The sequence below is a fragment of the Mauremys reevesii genome, linkage group 4 (assembly GCF_016161935.1).
Source record: "Mauremys reevesii isolate NIE-2019 linkage group 4, ASM1616193v1, whole genome shotgun sequence".
In the NCBI taxonomy this organism is placed as follows: Eukaryota; Metazoa; Chordata; order Testudines; family Geoemydidae; genus Mauremys; species Mauremys reevesii.
Genome location: NC_052626.1, coordinates 8,688,214 through 8,711,427, shown reverse-complemented (window position 1 = coordinate 8,711,427; position 23,214 = coordinate 8,688,214). Strand labels below are relative to the sequence as shown.

The 23,214-nt window shown below is 48.5% G+C and overlaps 1 protein-coding gene and 1 long non-coding RNA gene across 7 annotated transcripts in view; one reads left to right on the top strand and one right to left on the bottom strand.

Moving 5' to 3' along the window:
- Window positions 1-5,912: 5,912 nt before the first annotated feature.
- LOC120404329 lies at window positions 5,913-17,245 on the bottom strand. The gene is made up of 3 exons (XR_005597941.1): window positions 15,831-17,245; window positions 14,108-14,174; window positions 5,913-6,566 (listed from the first exon to the last, which is right to left on the bottom strand). It is a non-coding gene; the product is annotated as an uncharacterized LOC120404329 (long non-coding RNA).
- The window catches only part of FERMT2 (FERM domain containing kindlin 2), a 110,040-nt gene continuing 95,221 nt past the window's right edge, over window positions 8,396-23,214 (top strand). For 2 of the 6 annotated variants that reach the window (XM_039536626.1, XM_039536623.1), the window contains exons 1-2: window positions 20,222-20,389; window positions 21,659-21,827. In XM_039536626.1, coding sequence (XP_039392560.1) covers window positions 21,671-21,827 — 157 coding nt within the window. In that variant the 5' untranslated portion in view covers window positions 20,222-20,389; window positions 21,659-21,670. Of the gene's footprint in view, window positions 8,499-20,221; window positions 20,390-20,934; window positions 21,069-21,658; window positions 21,828-23,214 lie in introns of those variants that run through there. The other 4 variants (XM_039536628.1, XM_039536627.1, XM_039536625.1 and 1 more) reach the window with 3 other exon arrangements.

Genomic DNA, 23,214 nt, shown 5'->3' with positions numbered 1-23,214 from the left:
ATCAGACTCAGCTGTGCTCCATACAGATCTCCCCTCTACTGCCGCTCCTGATCTCATAGCTCAGCTAATCTGTGATGTTCCAGTCCACAGGTACACTGGAACGGCAGCGGTGCACCACGGTCGTTAGTTGTTTTCATTGCGAAGAGGCGACAGCTCCATGTATGTTGTTTGATTCTATAAGCTGTTAGCCCAGGCTAGCAAGCTGCTTTTTAAATACAGGGTATTGAGTTTTAAGGCGGAAATGCGGATCCTCACCTACATGGAGCCCTTTCTTGGCTGGCTGTGTTCCCGTGCGTTTGTACTTGTAAAAGGGCTGTGATACACGTTGTTAAAAGCCAGATTCCTACTGTGGCCTTTCAGGAGAACACATCGGCCATGCCAAATGCCTGGGCTTACGAGAACAGCTGTTTGAGTGTCCACGTAAATGCCAGGGCAGCCTGGGAGTGGGTTCCAGTCAGGCTGCAGGTCGGGGTCACTGAAACCATCTCTAAAAAAATCCCACCCACAATCCTGAAACTGTCTCCAGCAGGATGACCAGTGCAGCCATCCCCTAGGCTGAGGGACTTCAGCAGCGTATCTCGTAGATCTAACAAGGCTTTCTGTGGCACATTATAGACTGTCGCTTTTCACAGCTCCACTGACATTTGTGGGGCTTTGCTGATTGACACCAGCTGAGGATCTGGCCCCTTGCTTTGTGAACTCATCCAGCCCCCTTCACCTTCCCTTTGCTGCAAAAACAAACCCTGTAATTTAGGTCCAAACTAGCCAACCTCACCCGGTTACACTGTACACGAACATCCTTGCAAGAAACTCACTAATAAGCTGGTTTGGATGTTTTGTTTAGACCCAACTGTCCAGGCGATATTGAAAAGCGCATGGACCATCTGTCATTTGAGTCCAATAAAAGGAAAATGGAACATTCCTCATGGCAGTTTAGATCTACGAGATATGCTGCTGAATCAACATGTTTGAATGGTTATATCAAGCAATGGAACGCCCCTTTCTTTAGAAAATAACTGAAGTACAAATGGAAAAGTTGATTAAAATCGATGATTTAAATCAAGGCTTTCCACTTGGTGATTTAAATCACCTTCATTCCAATCAATCCTCTCTGATTTGAAAAGCACGGGGGGAGAATGAGAGGCGCAGAGGTATTTTTTTTTTTCTTTTACAGACTCCTGTATTTTTGATGGAACATTCCCATAGTCTCTCTTTTTGACTCATAAAACTTTTCACAAGAGCTGGCTCACTGGCACATCATTGGTGGGCTCCAGATATTTGTGTTCTGAAAGGCAGCTGTAAAGTTTTTAACCCTTGCTGTCCTCAGAGTGTTAAAAGGCAGTAAGTGGTCTCCGGGATCCAGAAGGCCTTGTTAAAGGGGACACGGTTTTCCTTCTATAGTCACAAACCCCCATCTATGGTCGGCGGGTGATGCAATGATGCTACCATAGATGTACATAGTTAGGTAATAGAGCCTCCCCAGATGTGCTCTCTTTCCTGAAAGAAGTCATGTCGCATTTTAATGGTCAACTGGCATAAAGCAGAGTAGCTCTGCTGACATGGAGGAGCAATGCTGATTTACACCTGCTGAAGCAGGAACTAAAAACGTATTCAGATCAGAGAAATCAGACATACTGTTACCACGGTTGGATCGAGCCCTAAGTAACCTCTGCAGCTGCTCGCCCTGGAGCTCCTGTGGGGCCAGTTGAGGCTATGGAAACTGTTCCCTGTTCTAAGAAGCTGCTCCCCCACTCAGAGGTGAAAGTAAGCGGGTCCCCTCTGGTACGGCGTACCAGCAAGAGCCAGTACGCCGTGCCGGAGGGCACCGGCTTCCGCGGCGGGGATTTAAAGGGCTCTGGGCTCCCCGCCGCAGCGGGCAGCCCAGAGCCCTTTGAATCTCGCCCGCAGCTTGGGCAGCTGGGCTGGGGCCGGATTTAAAAGGCTCTGGGCTGCCGCGGCTGCAGGAGCCCAGAGCCCTTTAAATCCTGCCCCCCTCCCACTGCTGCGGCTCTGGCGGCCAGGCTGGGGCCGGATTTAAAGGGCTCTGAGCTGCCACGACTACAGGAACCCAGAGCCCTTTAAATCCCTCCTGCAGCTCCAGGAGCTGGAGCTGTGGTGGGGATGTAAAGGGTCCGGAGCTCCATGGCAGCCGGAGCCCCGGGCCCTTTAATTTGCCCCTGAGCCCCGGGGGCTCCCAGCCACCTCTGCAGCTGGGAGCCCCGGGTTGATTTAAAGGCCCTGGGGCTCCGAGCCACAGCCAGTTCCCCAGGGCCTTTAAATCTCAAGAGGCCACGCCTCTTCCGGTTGAGGCCACGCCCCTTCAGGACTCCGGCAGTACCGGTAAGTCCTGTAAGGTACTTTCACCCCTGCTCCCACCTCCCCGCACCCTGCCTAGCTGTTCTGGGGGGATGGTGCGGGTCACTTCGATCTGCCCTTCGCTGGGCTGGGCTCCTGGGAAGAGCCATGGGTGCTGCACTCTGACTGTGCACTATGCTTTAGCACGCAGCATTTTAATTGCAAAGGGGTTAGGTAACTGGGGCACTCAACCTATGATTGCCACACAGAGTGAGGGGCCATTTTCAGCAGTGGCTTTGTGGCATCATTTTGCTCACAGAACCCGGGAGGCTTTTTTAATTGGCTTTAAGTGATTGAGCCACAGAGAAGCAGGTTTGGTCTGATAGGGGAGCTGTTGCACTTTGCCATTGGGTGAACCACATCTTAACACCAAGATTGTCTAGACCACTGCCTCTCCCATTCGCAATGGCAAGGACCCCCTCTTCCCCCACTTCTGGGAGGCATGTGGCTTGGCTTACACAGGAGATTGGACTGGGTGATCTTGGGCAAGTCATTGCCCTGCCCTAGGCCTCAGTTTCCACATCTGGAAAATGGGCCTAATGGTACTGACCTCTGTAAAGCACCTTGCTAATTAAGGCTGAAAAGAGCGAGGTTAAGAGCTGGATATTGTTATTACTGTGATACTAGAACCACCTCGCTTCTCATTCCAATTCCACAACATCCCAGCATGAAAAAACAATAGGAAAGTATTTAATGTACTTTTAGCTTCTTTTAAAGTGATGTAGCACCTGGAAAAAAGGAGAAGCCAGCACCGTGTGACCAGACAACCAGCAGGGCAAAGGGTGTTGCTGAGGTAGATGTTGCTGTAGAGGATTGGGCGCTACGTTTTGTGGGAGCCGGGAATGTCCTGCCTTCGAAGCATCTGCAACGCAGGCTTGTCAATCCTTCATGCTGCTGAAACGTTTTCTGCTTTTAGGCTTCGATGAGACGTACTCCTGGCAAGAGCTGAACTAGGCCAGATGGGCCCAGTTAGGCTACAAAATGGGGAGATTTAGGCTGGAGGAAGTTAATTGGAGGGAGGGTCACCTGTGGGGGCACAGATGGGGTGTCTACAAAGCCGGGAGGTTGGCAACCATATGGAGGCTGCAGGCAGCCAGGCAGTCTGCAGTCGCTCCCTGGGAGGAGGGAGGTGTGTCTGGAGGCTACAGGGACATGTAGCCCCCCGGTTACTCCCTGGGATGAGGGAGCTGAGCGGCTGGCAAACCCAGAGGCATGGGGCAGGAGGTAAGGACGAGGCTCTGGGAAAGGCAGCAAGGTGCAGGAGGGTCACTAGGTGGAAGCCGCAGTCCCTGGCACGAGAGAGGGGCTGCAGGGGAAAAGAGACAGTGTGATGGCGTGCAACCGTTGGAGGGGGCATCCACCTGGCAAAGCTAATCCCCAGAACTGCCAGACAGCGGCACCGTCCAGCAGTGAGTAGAGCCCCCGTCACAGGTGGGCTAAGTGAAGACATGGTTTCTATAGCGCTGAGTTCTATGAGTGTGTGGCCCTGACTGCCCAGCTGAGATCTTACTGGTACTGTTCCTTTATCTCAGCTACAGACAGAAGGATGGCAAGATTATGTCTTGAGTTCTCTAGGAAATAGAATTTATTCTGAGCCTGGGTAGTGTTCTCCGCCACTGGGACCAGGTGGGGTACTGAGATCTCTGGAGCATGGAACGCTGCTAGCTCTGATATCATTTGTGTAGAAGTCACCACGACCAGGAAGTCTGTTTGTAAAAGGCAATCAAAGTGACCCTGAATTTAATTATTTACATGGGGCTCTTGCACCAGGTACTCAGCTACCCAGGTGTCATGCTGGATGTTGTGGCAGCCACTGAAAGCTTGTGAGTTGCTGCCATTGGATGTGTGGCCAGGTGAGGCGAAGACGCAGTGCAACCATGCTTGCTTTCCAGGTGATGATCCATGTAGCCTCCTTATAGAACAGACTGATCAGCCAGGGATCAGGTGATTATAAAAGCCAGTGAGTAAGCTTGTTGGGGAGATTGCTGCCAGGAGCAGGCAGGATCTGGTAGGAAGCCCCTGGGTCAAGGGGGGGGAAGAGTACTACAGGAATCAGGCTGGTGCCTGGCACCCCTGTCATGTCAGGCCCTGGAGTATGGTGACTCTCTCTGACACGTGACAGGTAGAGTGGGAACCTGTTAGGAATCGATCGGCCCCCTGCAGAAGATCCCAGGATAGCAGGGAAGAGGCAATAGATGTGTTGAATTGTGTTAGCTGGAAGGAACGAAGCTGAAGCTGTGAGAAAAAGGGCCTGATGTGGCGCTGCTGCTCTCCTGGGCTGGGGAGGCAGGCTGGCACCCTGTAGGGATTCATAGCAAGCCACAGCATGAGGAGATCTGAGAGGCAAACTCAACCACTGCCGCCACCTCCTGCATTAGGGCTCGTACAGCTCAGGGATGGCTGGTCCCAGCTGCAGCTGATACTGTAGGGCCGAGCATGGGATAACCACCTAGAGAGACACCTAGAGCAAGGCACTCCCAAGTGCCTGGTCTGGGAGCTGCAATGTGCTGCTAAGCGTGTGCCCTGGTGCACAAGTCCTCCTTGGAGACCTATGAGCTGTGAGTTCAGAAGCATGGCAGAGAAGGCCGATAGCCACACGCTGAATCTGGCAGAGTCTTGTCATAGTTGCCTGCAAACTGGGGGGAATTATCCCTTTGTTCCACTCACCCTACTGCCAGATAGCAATGGGGAAACTGCCATGCTCCAGGCTTCCTCTTCAGCGGGGCTCACGGCATCTTCCAGGGAGGGAGGGAAAAGCCCAGATGCGTCAGCGCCTCAGGAGAACTACCTCTTAACGTACCTCCTTTCCTTACAATGACCACAAACCTTCACGAGTTTGTTTACAGACTAGTAGCGCAGGCCCTTTCAAATGCTCTGTAAATGGGGGAAAGGGGGGGTTGGGAATCTAATTTCTGCCTGTTTACAGCTTTGGAAGATGAACATCCTGGCCGGATTTCCCAGGGGCTGGCCCTCAGCCCCAGTTCAAGATGGGCAGGACTGGTTGGAGAGTGGAACCCCTGCCTAAAGGGGGACAGTTCCCATTGCTTTGCAGACATGAACTCATCCGAGCAGGCAGTGATGTGCTGCCAATATATTCACTTCCTATAAAAATGTTCGCTTTTAGCCTAAGATAACCCTGATGTACTAGGGACATATGGGCTGCAAAGTGGGGGTGGGGATAAGGGACTTGGGAATCATCCCAAACATCCCTTTGACCAGCTGCCCCCACATCACTGGATCTGTGAAACTGACCAGTCTTTTAAACCGTTTATCTAAGGCTTGCAGCACCCATTTTGAAGCGCGTGAAACAATATTATTGAGCAAACATGGGTAATCTGCTTATGTAGCATTTCAATGTTAGTTTTCTAAACATCCACACTGCAGAGCATGTTTATTCTGTTAAAAAAAACAGCTTTAGTCTGTTCTGGCATTACAGTGCAACCTGCTGAACTTCCAAACAGTCACTTATTAACTCTGCCTAAAGGGGACGGTTTCCCAATTTAATAGCCAGGGTTCTGAGTTACATGAAGCCTTCAAACTGAAGAGCCCCACAAACTTTTGTGTGTCATTTAAGATTAGTGGTTATATGAAATTAATGCGGACAGTGATTTGTTAAAGGGGCAGCACTGTCAATGCTTAAGAAGAACTATAATCTTGTGGTTAAACCACAGGACTTGAAGGCAGGAAATCTGGGTTCTTTCCACAGGTGGCTTTGCTGCAGGCTTCTTGTAAACTTTAAATCTAATCCTCTCTGTGCCTCTGTAAAAGTGGGGATTGCAATACCTACGTCGAGGATGGCTGCTATCACATTCGGTTACTTAAATTTCTAAATCACTTTGGGATCTCTGGATGAGGGGAATAGCATTGCAAAGTATTAAAAATAATCTTCTAATATGAATCCCTTTCACTTAGATGAGCCATTAATAACGTGGAAGCTTAAAGCTGAAATCTGTCTGCAAATCAAACTGGTCTCCCTGCAGCCTGGCTTGTTGTTTGCTGTGCCTGAGCAGTTAATTTGCTTGCATGCTACATTACATGCGCAGAGGTGACCTCATCCTGCTGCTGAGCTGCAGCCTACGTGAGCGCTTTGTTTTCTTTCCAGTCCTTAAAGGAACAGCACTTCTCTCAGCTGAGCTGCTGCTCCAGTGGTTTATTCTTCTGGCTGCTGTACCTTCCCCAAGCAGCCATCACTAGGACGGACTGGTTCAGTGCTGTTACATGAAAGAGGGGGAGAAAGATTAACAACCTCTGCACTTGCTCTTGGGTTTTTGTTCAACTTTTGATCTGAAATGCTCACATGCATATTTGTTGATTCCTCACCTGCCCTCAAATACCAGAAGCACCATCCCCCATCTCTCCCCCATGCCTCCCTAAAAGCCAAATGACATGAATCCTCAGATCCCACTCCCACATCATACAGGGCTCTGCTCCAGTCTTCCACAGTATAGAATTCACAGAATTCTTCTCTTGGCCAGACTCCCAGCTCCATGCACCAAAGGATCCTTCCTCAGCTGTACGTCTCCTTGGCAAAGTGACTGGTGGCCCCTCACTCTGTTGATGCTCCTGGAGAGGTGAGGTAGCCCATTTGGGGCCTAAGCTAATATCCACTACAGTCAGTGGAAAGACTCCCATTATTAAGGTGAGTGCTTGTAGTCTGCTTCCCCAGTGCAAAATGTATAGCTTGCTATGGAATCATATAATACCAGCGTTGGAAGGGACCTCAGGAGGTCATTTAGTCCAACTGCCTGCTCAGAGCAGGACCAATCCCTAGATGGATTTTTGCCCCAGGTCCCTAAGTGGCTCCCTCAAGGGCTGAACTCATAACCCTAGGTTTAGCAGGCTAATGCTCAAACCACTGAGCTATCTCTCCTAGCACAATCCACCGCTGACTAGTTCCTAGAAGAGTCCAGGACATCTTCACCTTCCTCACAAGATCACCTCTTCGTGATCAGAACAGGAGGGGCTTAAAAAGCCACCAACTATAGCCAGTGCAGTGGCAACAAGAGGAAAAGTGACATCATAGATGAAGTTCCCCGGGAGGAGGGAGAGAAGCTTTGCAACTAACATCCCCAAAGAAGCCAGGGTCAGTAGCTGCACCACCATTCCTGGCATGCATTGAAAGAACATTTTAGAACCCAAATGATTGTTCGTAATTCTTCTACAGAGACCTTTTAAACTGAGGAATTCTACAGTCCTTATCCCAAGGTAAATGTTGGGGGAGTGGGGAATAGTTTTGTTAATGCTGTAGGACGTTTTGTACTTTAAAGCGGTACCTCCCATACTGAGGAATTTTCCATTAACCTTCTATCTTGTCTATTTCAGCCTGAGTATGATGACTGCAGGACTAACAGCTACATGCACAAGTATGAAAAGATTAGGGAAGCATCTACCACCCTTCTGCATGCGAGGGTGAGATCTGGACATCACGTGCCCCCTCCTCCCAGAGAGATTCTGAATACACATTCGACATCAGACTGTAGGACAAATATAACAAGGAGTCCCTAATTGAAGGGAAGGTGGGGTGAGCCTCTGGTGTGGTCATCCCTCTCTGGATGTGGCTACATCCCTACCACAGATGGGCCTGCTCCCAGCCATGACAAACATTTGCTCTGGAATGCACCAGATTGCCCCAGGCATCAGGTATTTTCAAAAGCACTGATGGGGTGAATGGGCCTCCTGGAGCCGCCTACAAGGTCTCCACCCCTGCCCCACCTCCAGATTACACAACAGGACAGCGGGCTCCACCATGGGATTTGCCCAGCCAGCAAAGATAAACATTTCCAGTCAGTGCGGTTACTGATAGAAGCTTGTCTGCCTCCTTCCTTGATTACAGCCAGGAAAAAAGCATTTCTGTTTACACAGGGAAACTGTCCCCAAGTCCCTAGTTTCTCTCCTCTGCAAACACAGGCACCCTACTACACAACGTTTATCCTCTTTAAGGAGACAGGGTTTTGGAGGCTTTTTGTGGGAGTCACTTGTTAAAATAGCAGAAGCCCAGCTCTGCACGCACCAAAGATCAAAATTAAGACTTGGATTCTGGCTTCCAGTTCATCCCTGAGTCTGCAGCAGGGCAACGTGAGAGCTGAGTTGCGAGTCTCTGGGAACAACTCCTAGGCTTGGCTCTCCCCAGTGCTTCCTTCCAGGTGTGTAAACAGTTTGAAACATTTATTCAGCCTAGCCTGAAGTTAAATGCATGTTCTGCAAAGGTGGGTAGCCTGCTAACAACCCAGGGAAAACTCCAGTCAAGGGCTAACTGTGTGAGGAAAAAAGCCCTGTTTGGAAGAACTTGGGCAAAAAGCCCATCCTAGAAGAATGTGGGGGAAGAAAAGCGATAAAGGAAAATGTGGTTTGATTTAAGTGTCTCGTGTGTGTGTGTGTTAAATTGCTGTACTTAATAACGTCAGCATTTAAGTGGACACCAAGGTTTTCATGTTAACAACACATTACAAATAACAGATTGACGGGAGGAAGATAGGGTGCAAATCCCATGGCGACGGGTGCTGGATCTGATAGAATAGAACTTTACTTCTGTTGTTTAGCTGGAGGCTGCTTTGTTTTGCAATGCTGGTGAAGAATACATTGGTGTGAAGACGTGCAGATACTCTGGTTGCTATCACAGCATTCTCACTGGTTGCTATCACAGCATTCGCACTGGAAATGGTTGCATAGCATTTATGAATAATTTATTTGATGCATTTTTTCCACTGGCTGCCCAAAAAATAGTGGAAAACATCTATTTGTAAACAATTTGGTCAGCTCTTTCGATAGTAGAATAACAGTCAGCAAATGACTGGTGAAGTTTTTTTCCTGATGGTTGGTGAATAATTACATTGATATTTTTTCCAGTAATCCAGTACTGTCAACTCCAGGAATTTTAGTGTGCATCTCACAATAGTTGGTATTTTTTCTTCAAGACCCTGCTCCTATGGATGTAAGTTTCAACTTTATTTTTTTTAAAGTCAGATAAAAGGAAGCCCTTACGGCTGTGGAGAAAAGCTTGAAACTGTGACGGTCGTAGGTACAAAAATAAGAAAGCAAACAAAAAAATCACTTTTTTTAAAAACATGGGTTGGCATTTCTGCTGACCTTCCAGCTTTAATTCCAATCAGTCACCCTGTAAGGCATTCTTTGAATCAGCTTTGAGCTGCATCTCTGCTATTTATCTTCTCATAATAAATGGCCATGACTGGCATTTAAACACTCCCTTTAGCCAGAGAGTGCAACAAACTGATTCCATAGAGGGATTACATCATCAAAATGCAGCTCTCTCTGGGGTGGAAGATGGCAGCCTTTACATGGTTGGTGTAGCAAGAATACACAATAATGCAAGACAGACTTTGAAAAATACTCCATAGTAATAACTGTAGGTAGACAGAATGTGGAATTTAGCCAGAAAGCTGAAGCGAACACCCCATCTACTATGAAGAATTCCATGGAGGTTTTTTAATAACTGCAACGTGATGAGGACCTCAGTTTTGTATTTCAGCCTAGAGCCGGCACCTTCATTAGCAGGGTGCGCTCTAATATCAGACAGCTTAGAGCGGTGGTTCTCAAACTATGGTCCAAGATGGCTGGTGAAACAATGCTGGCTCTCCTCCTAGATCCCAGCAAAGAATATACAAATACCATCTTAATATTACTTCTCCATGTAAGTCATTGCTGTAGTTTCACTGGAGATGTTATGCTATTGTAAAGAGGGGGAAGGCAGTCTATGGGACTGTGAACAGGAGAGGAATCTGTCCACACAACAATCTCTCTGAAGAGGTGGTTCACTGTTAAAAATGTTGAGAATCCCTGTGCTATATCATTGGGGCAGTGTTGCAACCTGTTCAAACATCAGCACCACTTCCTGCAGCACGTGAGGAGATCATTTCTGATCTGAGAGGATTCTTTATTTAGCAGACAAGGGCATAACAAGACCAATGCTTGGAAGCTGAAGCTAGACAAATCACATACAAGGTGCAATTTTTAACAGTGAGGGTAATTAACTACTTGAACAACTAGGGAGGAGGTGGAGTCTCTCTCATTTGACATCCTTACATCAAGGCACAGTGTCTTTCAGTGCTCAAATGGAATTTGAGCTTAATACAAGAACCAGCTGGTGAGATTCTTTGGCCTGTGTTATGCAAGAGCTCAGACTAGATGATCATCATGGTCCCATCAGGACTTAAATTCTGTGATTCTATGGGCTGTCCTTTGATAGTGTGTGTCCATCATGTCTGACCCAAGGTGGTTTGGCTGAAGCTCATAACTTGACTCCCTTCTGAGAAACTGCAACAGACCCACTCTCTAGCTTTCATGATTTTTGAGCTAGTGCTGGAAGTGCAAGCTCACATCCTTTTCATATGACAGCATGTGAAAGACAAAAGAACTAGACTGAAGATTAACTTCAACAGTAAAATGTCTGAAAAATCTAAACAATAGAGCTGTTTGAACTATTTTGTTATGAACAATTTATTGGCGGAATTTGGCCTTGTCTTCTGTCCACGGCAATTTGTCAACGTTTGACACTGTTGAAGAACCTGGCTGGGTTTTCATGAACTGTCTATAGCAAGCGATCCTTTGGATATTCAGTATTTTGAAGTAGGCATTTGGTCACCTAAGGCCATGGCTACACTTGCAAATTTGCAGCACTGCAGCAGGGTGTGAAAACACACCCTCTCCAGCGCTGCAAATTGCGGCGCTGCAAAGCGCCAGTGTGGTCAAAGCGCTGTACGTTATTCCCCACAGGGAGGTGGAGTACGGACAGCGCTGGGAGAGCTCTCTCCCAGCGCTGGCGCTTTGACTACACTTAGCGCTTCAAATCGCTGCCGCGGCAGCGCTTTGAAGTGCAAGTGTAGCCATAGCCCTAAGTCACAAGGCATGGTTTCTGTTCTGATATAAACAATGGTGATGTCTGAAGAAACTATTAGAGCTTTGAATGAGGCAGGCAGAGCCCATGGGGGCCCTTTTGTGGAGAGAGCTGTAGAAGATGAGAAGGCCTTGGAAATGTTGGGATATTTATTTTCCTGACCTATTGCACAAGAAAGAACATTATATTTGGCTGAAGCACTTAAGATCTACTGATGAGATCTTACTATATATAAGCTAAGCATCATTATTATAGCTATAGATTCATATTTAAATATAACTGAACTCCTTCCTAAGGAAGACACCAACCAGAATTATTGTCTATCTAATAGATTTCACATTTATTTTTCTTGTGTCAAAATTATTATTAATGATTTGTAATACAGTGGCATCTAGAGGCACTTGAGATCAAGGCCCCATTATGCTACATACTGTACAAAACACAGTAAGACCTTCTATGTCCTAAGTAGATAAACCAGACAGGAAGTAGCGTTATTCCTATTTTACAGATGGGCAACTGACACACGCAGAGATAAGTGATATACCCAAGGTCACACAAGGAGCCTGTGACCAAGCTGGGGATAGAAACAAAATTCACCACACCCCTGTCCAGTGCTTTAACCCTTGAATAATTGCGTATGTAGGCAGAGCAATGAATATGCTTGAGCACAAGAGTAAAAGACCCTCCCCTAATATTCAGGTGAACAAAAACCAGTCATTAAACATCTGTGAAATGGCAAAGTATAAAGGGGACAAATCGGGCTGGACCAAATGAGCTCTCATGTTCAAAAATTTTTCACTATTCACCAGCTCTTGTCAGTAATACTATGAACTTCTGGCAAGTACTCTCATGCCAGGCAGTTGCCAGGTAATAGATGGAGCCATTCCCTCTCTCCTCCTCCCGCTCCCTCCCCCCGGCAGGTTTAAGAGTAGGGTTTTCATATTACTGGTTAGCTCTGTTATTATGCTGCTGCATTCCACCCTGCAAGTCCGTGTTCCAGTCAATCCCAGGGACAATGGCACTCAGTTCAACTGTGTGTCAGTGCTGTTGCAATTAAGTGGGCAGCAGAATATAAACAGGCTGCAGAGATCTTCTGGGTTCAGAGAAAGCGGGTTTTGCAATCTGAGAGTACTTGGACAAGGCAGTAATTCCCTTGGAGGGCAAGGGAGCCTAGGTCTGTGGTCAGCCAGGGCATTGTTAGGGGAGGAGGGCTAGGTGGAATATTTAAGGGACAGGGAGCAATGTAGCAGATCTGCTAAACCACTTACAGCTGCAGAATTGTCTTCTATTGATTCTCATTCTATCGGATGGGGGTGGGTGCTACCATTCCCATGCCTAAGCTCTTTTTAGCTGCCATATAATGTTGGACTTGCTACTGCTTCAGAATTTACTCTCAGTACTACATTTTTTTTTCAAAATGTTTCTGAGAGAGGTAAGTAATGGTTGAAGCTAATTAAGTAAAGTCTGTAAAGCACTCTGACATCCTCAGATGGAAGGTGTTATGTACGGGAAATAGAAACACACAAATGAAATGATTATTTTAATAATCATTATTAAAAGCATATAGGAAAGAAAACATTACAAATGCAAAAATGCCACAGAGAAAAAGATTGCTCCTGTCTTCTCCTTTCTAGGATTTTTCGGAAATGTTGCCTTTGCTGAAGAGTAAACTCAGCTCAAATAGAAAGGCAACAATCTAGAGCTGAGCGAATAGCGCAGTGTTCATGAACATTCCTTAGGATTTGAAACAGCTGTTTACTTTGAGCAGGTCTGTGCCCTGTTAAATTTGCTGCTCATGAACATTTGAGCAAACAAGATTTTGTCTGCATCGATGTTTAGGGAATTGCTCTCCTCTGCACAAATTAGTGTATTTGCATGTGAATGTAGGTATTTGTCTATTCCTTACACACAATTTTCCTGCCTCAGTCATTTAATCAGAGAGCAGAAACTACACCAACTGACTTAGGTGACCAGACACAGACTGCAAATAGCCCATAGCTTGTGCACAGTCCAGGAGCTGTAATTTGTTTGCGTGAACTGCGTTGTATTGTTTATAAACAGAAAAGTGGGCTAGATTTAGCTAACAAACCAATTGTTGCAGCGGCAACGAGGATAGCTGTTTTGTAAATAAAACTTCCCATAGAGTCACAGAGAAAGCATTCTACCTAGAGTCGCAGAAAGAAAAGGCAGAAGTCCACAAGAAGTGTCAGGCGTGGGAGCTAAACTGAAGGCAGATCTGGTAGGTATCATTTATGTCTAAATCTCAGGCCTGTGCTTCGGCACCTTATTTGGCTATTGCTGCTTTTCAAGAGCGAGCAGTTGTTAGGAACGGGGAGAAGAGCTCACAGCTACTTTACTGCTGCTGACGCAAGTGCCTCAGCTTTACATTTTCAACCTTGCTTTTGAGTTTCAAGTAGAGGATTTGAGATAAGACTGACTGCATATCTACGCTCAGATGGTTGAGCAACAAAGTTCTGGGAGGAAAGGAAAAGTATTAGGGAAAATGTCATACACCAGCTCTATGCAAGACTAAGTTATAAGACTGTTCAGATCAGCGCTTTGCCCAATTTCATTCAAACAAACATACAAAATTGTTTTGGGAGTACAGGAATACAATGGCCCATCCATACCATAGTATGAAGCTGACAAGGCTGCATCGCTGTTTGCTTCAATAGAGCTACACTGAATTACACCAACTGAAGATCGAGTCCAAATTTTTAAATTGACACTATCCCATGTGTAATACTATTACCCCAGTGTTTTCAGTTTGGAGCAACTCAACATAATGCAATGTTTCGAAACACCTAAATGTTAAAACAATTGTTCCTTTTTCTTTGTCACTCGCCATGTAAACACAATTCTACAAGTCCTAGAACAAAGCAGAGGGCTAAGTACACAGACCTTGAGAGGCTTGAGGTTGAGGATGACTTTTGCTTAGAGGCTTTCAGAAACCACAGTTGTTGTAAGGCTACAGGGGAAACAGGAAAAAAAAAAGTTATAAACCTATATGGGTTTGTCTACACTGCATCTGGGAACAAACCTCCCAGCTTGGGCCTGGACTTATGTCAGCACAGCTTGCACTAGCATGCTAAAAACAGCCATGCAGACATCGCTTTAACGTTGCCATTCGGGCTGGAGCTTGGGCTCTAAAACCTACCCCCCAAGCTAATATCAAAGCACCATCTACATGTCTTTTGTTTAGTGCATTGATGTGAGCCCCACTACCACAAGTCTGTGGACTTGGCCTGTGAGGCTCGCTCCGAGATGCTGTGTAGACATATCTTATATGACTAATTTTTGTACACCGCTACCTCGATATAACGCAACCCGATATAACACTAATTCGGATATAACACGGTAAAGCAGTGCTCCGGGGGTGGGGCAGGGCTGCGCACTCTGGCGGGGATCAAAGCAAGTTCAATATAACGCGGTTTCACCTATAACGCGGTAAGATTTTTTGGCTCCCGAGGACAGCGTTATAGTGAGGTTGAGGTGTAACAGTAATAGTAAAAATGCTATAACAGATTAAAGCCTCTATTATAGGGCTTGATCCTGCATCCATTCACATCAATGGAAAAACTCTGACTAACTTTAATAGTGCAGGATCAAGCCCACACTCCTTTAGAAAGTATATTCTCTGGGAAAGGCCAGACCTTCTTGGAAGCTGGTGGGGACAAAGTTTTTTGGACACAAAAGGACTTTTGAGAGGTGTCCAAGTCCCTCCCTTCTTCCGTTTTCTCTTATGAAGAACAGTGCAGCCTGTCTAACATCCACATAGCTGATTTTATATATTAAAACTAAAGCCCATCAGTCTGACATCCTGCTAGGGTCACCCCAGACTACATTGCCTAGTTAGTAGCCTTGTTGGGACACACGTGTCATTGGATGGTGGAGTAAAGGGAGCAGAGAATTTCTTTTTTTCCCTTTCATGTCAATTCAAACTCTAATTTAAATACAGTTCATAGTTCATAGAGTCTTAGGCCAGAAGGAACAATTCGTCTAGTCTCCTCCTGCATAACGTGGGCCATAGATAGAGCCCTGCACAGATACAAAATTTGTATCTGCATCCAATCCACAAACATGGTCTGTGGATATCTGCAGATTTGCAGGGCTCTAACCATAGAATCTTATATTAAGGTGAGGTTTTTGCCTACTAAGAAATAATTTTAAAAAATTTCTTTCTACACCTCTGAGTCCTCTAGTACTGACATCTAGATATCATTATCTGTTATATGTTTACAGTTTCTGTGAATCTGAATTACTGAATACATGTATTGGGGGGGAGATGTGAACCGCTCCAAAATAATACATGCTGAAGGTTGTGCCATATGTTGTATGAAACATAATCTTCTAAAGTATAGATTTGCACAATGATCTCTGATCTGTCATGAATTTGAAGCAATGATAATTTGGCTATTCTTATACCTAGGTATATTAAGATTGCCTAAATTATCCACAGATGGCCTAATTCAAACACTATGTGTGTATATGCACGTGCACACACACAGAAAGAGAGAGAGAGAGGGAAAAATTTCTTTGAGTAGAAAAGTGTTTCCACCCACCCCAATTGCTCACAATCCAAAAACAATTTAGCTCACTCTTTAAAAAAAGAAAAGAAAGTCACCTTTAGAGCTAAGCCTAAACCTGGAAAGTTTCAGCCCCAAACATTCTCCCTCTCCGTCCCAGCAACTTATGACCAACTGAAAAAAGAAGAGGGGTCTATAATGCAAAAATCGGATCTATTTTATATACACATTAAAAAAAATTAGAAATTTGATAATTTCATTTTTTGAAAGCTGTTGATTTTTGAACAGGGAAAAATTATTTTTAAAAACCTGCAGAAACTGAAAAGCTGGTTAATTTAGAAATAAAAACAATGGCATGAGCATGCTTTCAAAATTCCCACAAACACGAAATAAAGTTTCAAGAAAAACCACCCTTTTGGGATCAGCCCACAAAACCACTTCCTTCTCCTTTCTTAAATCCCTCCTGCAGATAAAATTCTGCCACACACTCACAGGAAACTATTTTAGGATTTGTCTAAACTGCTTGAACTACACTGGTATAGTTAAAGCAGTACAACTCTCCTCTTATGACAGTTATGATGGTATAAAAGTGCTTATACCAATATCACATTTCCACACAGGAAAACCAATAAGCTACATCTTTATATTGATACGACTGTGTCCACAATAGGTTTGTACTGGTATAACTACTTAAAACAATCACAACGCTAATTCATAGAGTTAGCTCGGTATAATTTTCAGTTTATTAAGTCTCTAAGCCTGCAAAGTTTAAAAGTCTATAGGATCTGGGCCTAAGCCATCTACTTACTTATTACATGATTGAATAGGGTCATCTTTATGAGGGAGGTAACAAGTACAGAGGGGCATAAAAGACCACTAGATATGAAGGTGGGAAATGCTGTGGGGAAAGCAGAGAGGGCTAACCTGTGAGAGGATGATCAGAGGGAAATCTAAAAATAAGCTACAGCGAAACACACAATTCATCATTCTGCTTGTGTACTACATCCCTTTCCTTTATAGTTTGTCGTTTTCACACTGTAAGCTCTTTGTGGCTGGGACTGTCTTCCTCTGTGTTTGGAAAGCGCCTAACTTACTGTGGGTGTCCCCACAATGTGCATAACAATAAAAGTGAATCCTGTTTTGCTTATGGTCAGTTTCACTTTCAGGTCCTGCTTGCTGCAGCCTACAACTTTTACACCCCCCCACGTGGGCACTATTTGTTTGCTTCAAAACATATTTCTACTGGAATTTTGTGGCAATGTGGCTTTTAAGCAACTGTGTTAAAGTACAAACTGTGGAAGCCTGTTTGTGTTGCCATAAGGTTTTATAAAAGCACGTCCTTGATCAATTTAAAACTGGGGCCAAATGGGAAGCAGATAATTTGCCTTTCACCCTCATACTTTTCAGGCAGTCCTTTATTTCCTTGAAAGCCAGGTTGTCACGCCAGTCCATTGGCAGCCTATGCTGGTCTAGACTGGTCGACATTTCAGTCCATCACACCCCAAACCCCTCACAACCAACTTGATCCATGGATCTCTCTGAGTCAGTGGTTCTCAAACTGCGGCCCCTGGGCTGCATGTGGCCCAATCAGCACACACCTGTGTGCTAAAAAAAAAAAATCAAAATTTGCTGGTCTGGTCTGGCCAGGGCCGTTCCCTAGCCATTTTGGTGCCCTATGCAGCCCTCCACATGGAGGCTGTGGGGGGCCCCAGGCCTCCCCATCTGAGGGTCTGTGGGACAGGAGCTGTGGGGTCTACTTTTGGGGGCCCCACAGGCCCAGAGAGTCCCAGGGGATTAGTGGGGGGCCGGGAGCAGCCCGATCCACTTCCCTTGTCCCGGCCCCAGCCGTGTCACTGGGGGGAGGGGGCTGGGGGAAAGGGATCCCCCACTCACTGGCAGCGTTGGGAAGCAGAGCAGCCTCACCCCAGCCTGCTCTACTCCACCAGCTCCCAGCTGCACCTGCTGCAGGTGAGAGCCGGGGCGGTCCTTTCCCCAACCCGAGCGACATGGCTGGGGCAACGGAAGCAGAGCGGGCTGGGGCTGGGTCTCTCCGCTTCCCGCCGCCAGTGAGAGCGGGGGGTGATCCTTTCCCCACACTCACCGGCGGAGGGAAGCGGAGTGCCACGGCTGGGAGCTGGCAGAGTAGAGCGGGCTGGGGCCGGGTAGCTCTGCTTCCTGTCACTGCCAGTGAATGTGGGGTGCCTGGGGGAAGAGGTGGAATGGGGGCAGGCCAGGGGCAGAGCAGGGGGGAAAGGTAAGAGGCAGGGCAGAGGGAGTTGTCCAGGGCCCTCCCCCCCCAGGGACAGCCCTGCCCCTTGTAAGTGGGGCCGGCCGAGGGATACGGCTGTTTGACGGGGCTGGTGCTGCTGCATATGCAGCACGCAGCTGCCTAGAGCACCATGAAATTTGGTGCAATTTGGTGCCCCAAATTTCATGGTGCCCTACACAGCTGCGTATGCTGAGTATGCCTAAGGACAGCCCTGGGTCTGGCAGGGGGTGGGGCTGGCAGATGGGGAGAGGGAGAGAAAGAGTAAGGCAGCCTGCAGGAGTGCTGCTGCCAGCAGGGGGCAGGAGAGAGTGGGTCAGTGGGTAGGTTGGGGAGGGAGGCTCTGGGCAGTGAGGAGATAGGGGGCGCTGGAATTTAGAGTTTTGCTGGGGTGCTGCACCACGGCCAGGTTTTAGGTGGGGCTCAGCTGCAGTGGTTGGGTCCAGCTGCCAGGCCCCACACAAGGTGGGAGGGTGTCCAGGTCCGGCTGCGGGCTGCCTGGGGTCCAAACACCTGGCCCTGCAGGGTGGAGTTCCAAGGTCTGGCTGCCTGGCCCCATGCTGCGGGGTCCTGATCCAGCTGCCAGGTCCTGCGCTGCAGGGTCCAGCTGCCTGGCCCTACCAAGTGGGGTCCCAGTATTCAGCTGCCAGACCCCATGTGGCAGGGATCAGGGCTCTGGCTGCCTGGCCCTGTGCTGCAGGGTCCTGGGCTCCAGGTGTTGGTCCAGCTACTGGATGCCCAGCCCCGCACTTCCGTGTCTGGACAGCCAACCCCACACTGCAGGGTCCCAGGGTCTGGCTGCTGGCCCCCCCGCCACACGCAGTGGAGTCCCAGGCTCCAGCTGCCTGGCTCCATGCAGTTGGGTTCCAGGGTTGGGCTCTGGCTGCCCGGCCCCGCATGGGGGTCTGGTGTCTGGCCCCTTTGCAAGGTCTGGCATCCAGCTGCCCGGTCCCACGCAGGGATCCAGGTCCTGACTGCCCTGCCAAGCGCTCTATTCCTGGCCCCACTCTCGGCAGGGGCACTAGGCATAAGGGATTGTGAAGGGATGGGGGAGGGGAGGAAGAGACACCCTGTGGTTCTCAACCTGCGGCCCACAGTGGTAAACAGGTTGAGAAGCACTGCTGAGTGGTTAGAAAGTACCAAATAACCACACTGCACAGGCACAAAGAGCATATACCACAGCCCCCACGCCCCACCCCAACGTCCTGCTTCCCCCATCCCCTCTCCTCTGCCCCACACGTCCCTGTCCCCTAACCAGTCCTCTGGCCCCTTTGCTCCCACTTTCCCTTGTCAACACTTTCCTGACACTCCTGTATGTCCCCCTCCCACTCCCCATGATCTCCCAAGTCCCCACCATCCCCCTCCCTCTGTTCCCCCTTTAGCGCCCTCCCATAGCCCCCATAACTCCCAAATACCCAATGCCCCTCCCCATTCCACAGCCCCCATGATTCCCCAAATCTCCAGTGCCTCCTCCTCCCATCTCCCTGCATTCCCCTCACACAGCCCGGTGACACCCCAAATCCCCAACACACTCTCCCCATGCCCCCTTTCATTCCCCCCACAGGTCCCATGGCCCCCACCCTCTCCCTGCTCCAAAACCCCACAGCCTTCATGACCCCAATCCTCTTCCTCTATTCCCCCTTTCCCCTCACTGCCCCATGCCCCCATTCCCATTCCCCTCTCTGCCCCAACACACCTATGACCCCCATCCCTATATCTGCTCTCTGCCCCCATGATCCCCAGCTCCTCTCTCCCCATCCCTGCCCCAATGCTCCCAGCCCCATGGTCTCCATGACCTCACCCCTCCCGATGCCCCCTCTCCTCCCCTTCCCCAACACCCCCATGGCCCCCTCTCTGCCCCTGTGACCCCCCTGCCCCAACACCCCCATGGCCCCCTCTGTGACACCCACCCCTCCTCCTCCTTCCCCTGCCCCACACCCCATGGACCCCTCTCTGCCTCCATGACCCCCTCCTCCTCCTCCTCCTCCCCAACACCCCCATCCCCGCCGGTCCTTCCAGCCCCACAGCCCCGTGACCCCCTCTGCCCCACAACCCCCCTCTGCTCCTTCTCCCCCACAGCCCCCATGACCCCAACGCCTCCTCCCCCGCAGCCAGGCTCGGTGCCCGCCGGGGGTCCCGGGCCGGCCCCTGCTGCAGGCCCGGATGTTGGCTCCGCGCCCCGCGCTCCGTCCTTCGCTTCCATAAAAGGGCAGCGGCTCCTCGGGATTGGGCTGGAGCCGCCCCCCCCGCCCGCGGCGGCCCCTAGGCAGCGGCTCTTGGGGGGCAGAGGACGCGGTCGGGCGGCGCGGGGAGGAGGCGGGACGGCTCCCGAGTAGCTCCTGCGGGACCGGACGGCCCGGGCCGAGCCGGGCTCCAGGCGCCGAGGCGGAGGTGAGCCGCGGCCTTTGGAGCCGAGGGGGGTTGGGACCCAGCCGCAGCCCGGCCCTGGGGCCGCTCTGTCCCCTCCCGCTATTGGCGGCAGCCGGGGTGTGTGTGTGGCGCTGAGGGGGGACCGCATGGGAGGCAGTCGGTGTGGGGGGGCCCGGCGGCCGGTCTCCCATGGAGGCAGCCGGGGTGTGGGGGAGGGCACTGAGGGAGGACCCCACTGGAAGCTGTGTGTGTGTGTGTGGCACTGGGGGGGGTATTGGAGGCAGCTGAGGGGGTGTATGGGGGGCACTGAGGGGGCCCCCACTGGAGGCAGCTGAGGGGGTGTATGGGGGGCACTGAGGGGGCCCCCACTGGAGGCAGCTGAGGGGGTGTATGGGGGGCACTGAGGGGGCCCCCACTGGAGGCAGCTGAGGGGGTGTATGGGGGGCACTGAGGGGGGCCCCATTGGAGGCAGCTGAGGGGTGTGGGGGGGCACTGAGAGGAGCATACACACATACCCGTGGGAGCCCCAGAGCGTCACCGTTTCCCTGCCCCCATTATGCAGAACAGGAGGATTTGGGACTCCAACCCAGTGTCCTGCCTGTGGATGCACACGCAGGCACACACATCCCTGCTGCTGCATCAGCATTACTGGAGTTTGCTGCCTTAAACAAAGCGCTTTCTAGCCGCCCTCCCAAAGAGGGTGAGTAGTGGGAATAAGAAGCAAATGGGGGAAACCCCAGCAAGGGGTTAACAAGTGTTTGCCGTCCCGAATGGGGCGAAAGACTGCACAGTAGAGCGATGAGAGGCTTGGGAGTATTAAGGAAGACCTAGGAAAATGCTAGTGACTCCTGTGATGCAGATGTAAATCTGCTAGAACTGTTTTCTTACGCCGTGTAGGGCAGATAATCTTGCTCTTCGCTCTCTTCGGCTTTTGCATTTTTGTCCCTGTATTTGTGTAGTTGGAAGTTATGCACTTGGTGGCAGTCAAACAAAACGTGCTTTCTACACCCGTGTCCACTGCATAACTCAGATTTTTGTAAACGGAACCCTGTTGTGAGCTGTGATGCTTCTTTGCAGCCCTGGGTGGGGAGCTCCAGTTCCCTGGGCATGTTTCCCTTCGCACAGATTTTCTTTTCTCTCCTTTGCTTTGCAGTTTATCGTGATGACATTAAATGACGTTTTTCCATTAGGGAACTCTCTTACTTTCTAGATTGTGCGAGAGGGAAGAGACCCATCCCCAGAGCAAGCCCTTCTGTTGGCTAATGAATGCCATTTCCTTTACTCTCACAGGAAGAAGGAACGATGGCTTTGGACGGTATAAGGATGCCAGATGGCTGCTATGCAGATGGGACGTGGGAGTTAAATGTCCATGTGACGGACTTGAACAGAGATGTTACCCTGAGAGTCACAGGGGAGGTGCACATTGGAGGGGTAATGCTGAAGTTGGTGGAAAAACTTGGTAAGTTGTAATTAGGGGAAAAGGTGTGGCTCTCCATGTAGCTGAATGGCTCCTCTCCACGCATGGAGGGGTTTACACATCTCTGTCACTTATGGAACAAATTTCTTTTTTGCAAATCTGGTTACCAAAGCTCAGGGTTTTTGTTCTTTTTAAATGAGAAATCTGTTGTATCTCAAATGTTGTCTGTAATGAAAATGGCCCAAGCTGTTTCTTTTCAGAATGCGTAATATTCACTTGTACGTGTAAATACTAAACTGTCATTTACAAGTGAACCATATTGGTGTATTTTAAAATCTTAATATTGAAATTAATTTTTGCATCTCTTACCTCTGCTAAATAATATCTCAGAATAACTTAATGTGCCCCTGATCTCTCTCAGTTGTTAATCTGCTAGAAAACTTTTTGATGCATAGAATTGGGGGAAACTTATTGTAGACGTGTGTGCACTCCTTTACTCTATATGCTTAACACACTCCAAGAGGTAGATTTAGTTTTGTAACTTTAAGGCGCTGAATACATTGTGAAATGTGTCTGACGTATTAGAGATCAAATCAACAGTAGAATCTCAGAGTTCTGAACTGACCGGTCAGCCACACACCTCATTTGGAACTGGATGTATGCAATTCATCAGCAGAGACTGGCAGGGGAGAGCAAATACATTTAACACAATACTGTACTGTAAGCTTTAAAAAAAGATTAGACATGGTAAGGAAACTGTTTCTGTGCTTGCTTCATTTAAATTAAGATGGTTAAAAGCAGCGTTTTTCTTTTGCATAGGAAAGTTTTCAAAGCTGTATTAAGTCAATGTTCAGTTGTAAACTTTTGGAAGAACAACCACAATGTTTTGGTCAGAGTTATGAACATTTCAGTGTTATGAACAACCTTCATTCCTGGATGTTTGTAACTCTGAGGTTCTGCTGTAGATGAAAGTCCATTCATATTGTAACTAGAAAGTTCACTTGGTCCCATATTTGTTATAAATCATAGTACTTTGCAAGGTATTATTAATATTACTTGCTTTGAGTGGGGAGGGAGGTCTGTTATATAGGTGGGGTTTTGTGGTTTTGTTTAGGCAAGTAAATTGTCTCTGATTATGAAACTCTATGGTAAAAGGCAGACCATTCTGTGGCTGGGCTGGCAAACCTTTAATGAGAATTTTGTAGGAATGTGTTTGAGACAAGGTGGGTGCAGTAATATATTCTATTGGACCAACTTCTGTTGAAAGATGCAAGCTTTCTGTTGTATGCAATTATTAAGCTTATTAAAGTGTTCCTTCTTTTCTGCCTGCTGGTATTTTGAAGGGGTGGGGCAGCAGTTGACTAGTTTTGACTGTTCTGGAGGGTTCCAACTACACATGGTTTGAGTAGTAGTACATTAACTACTAGGA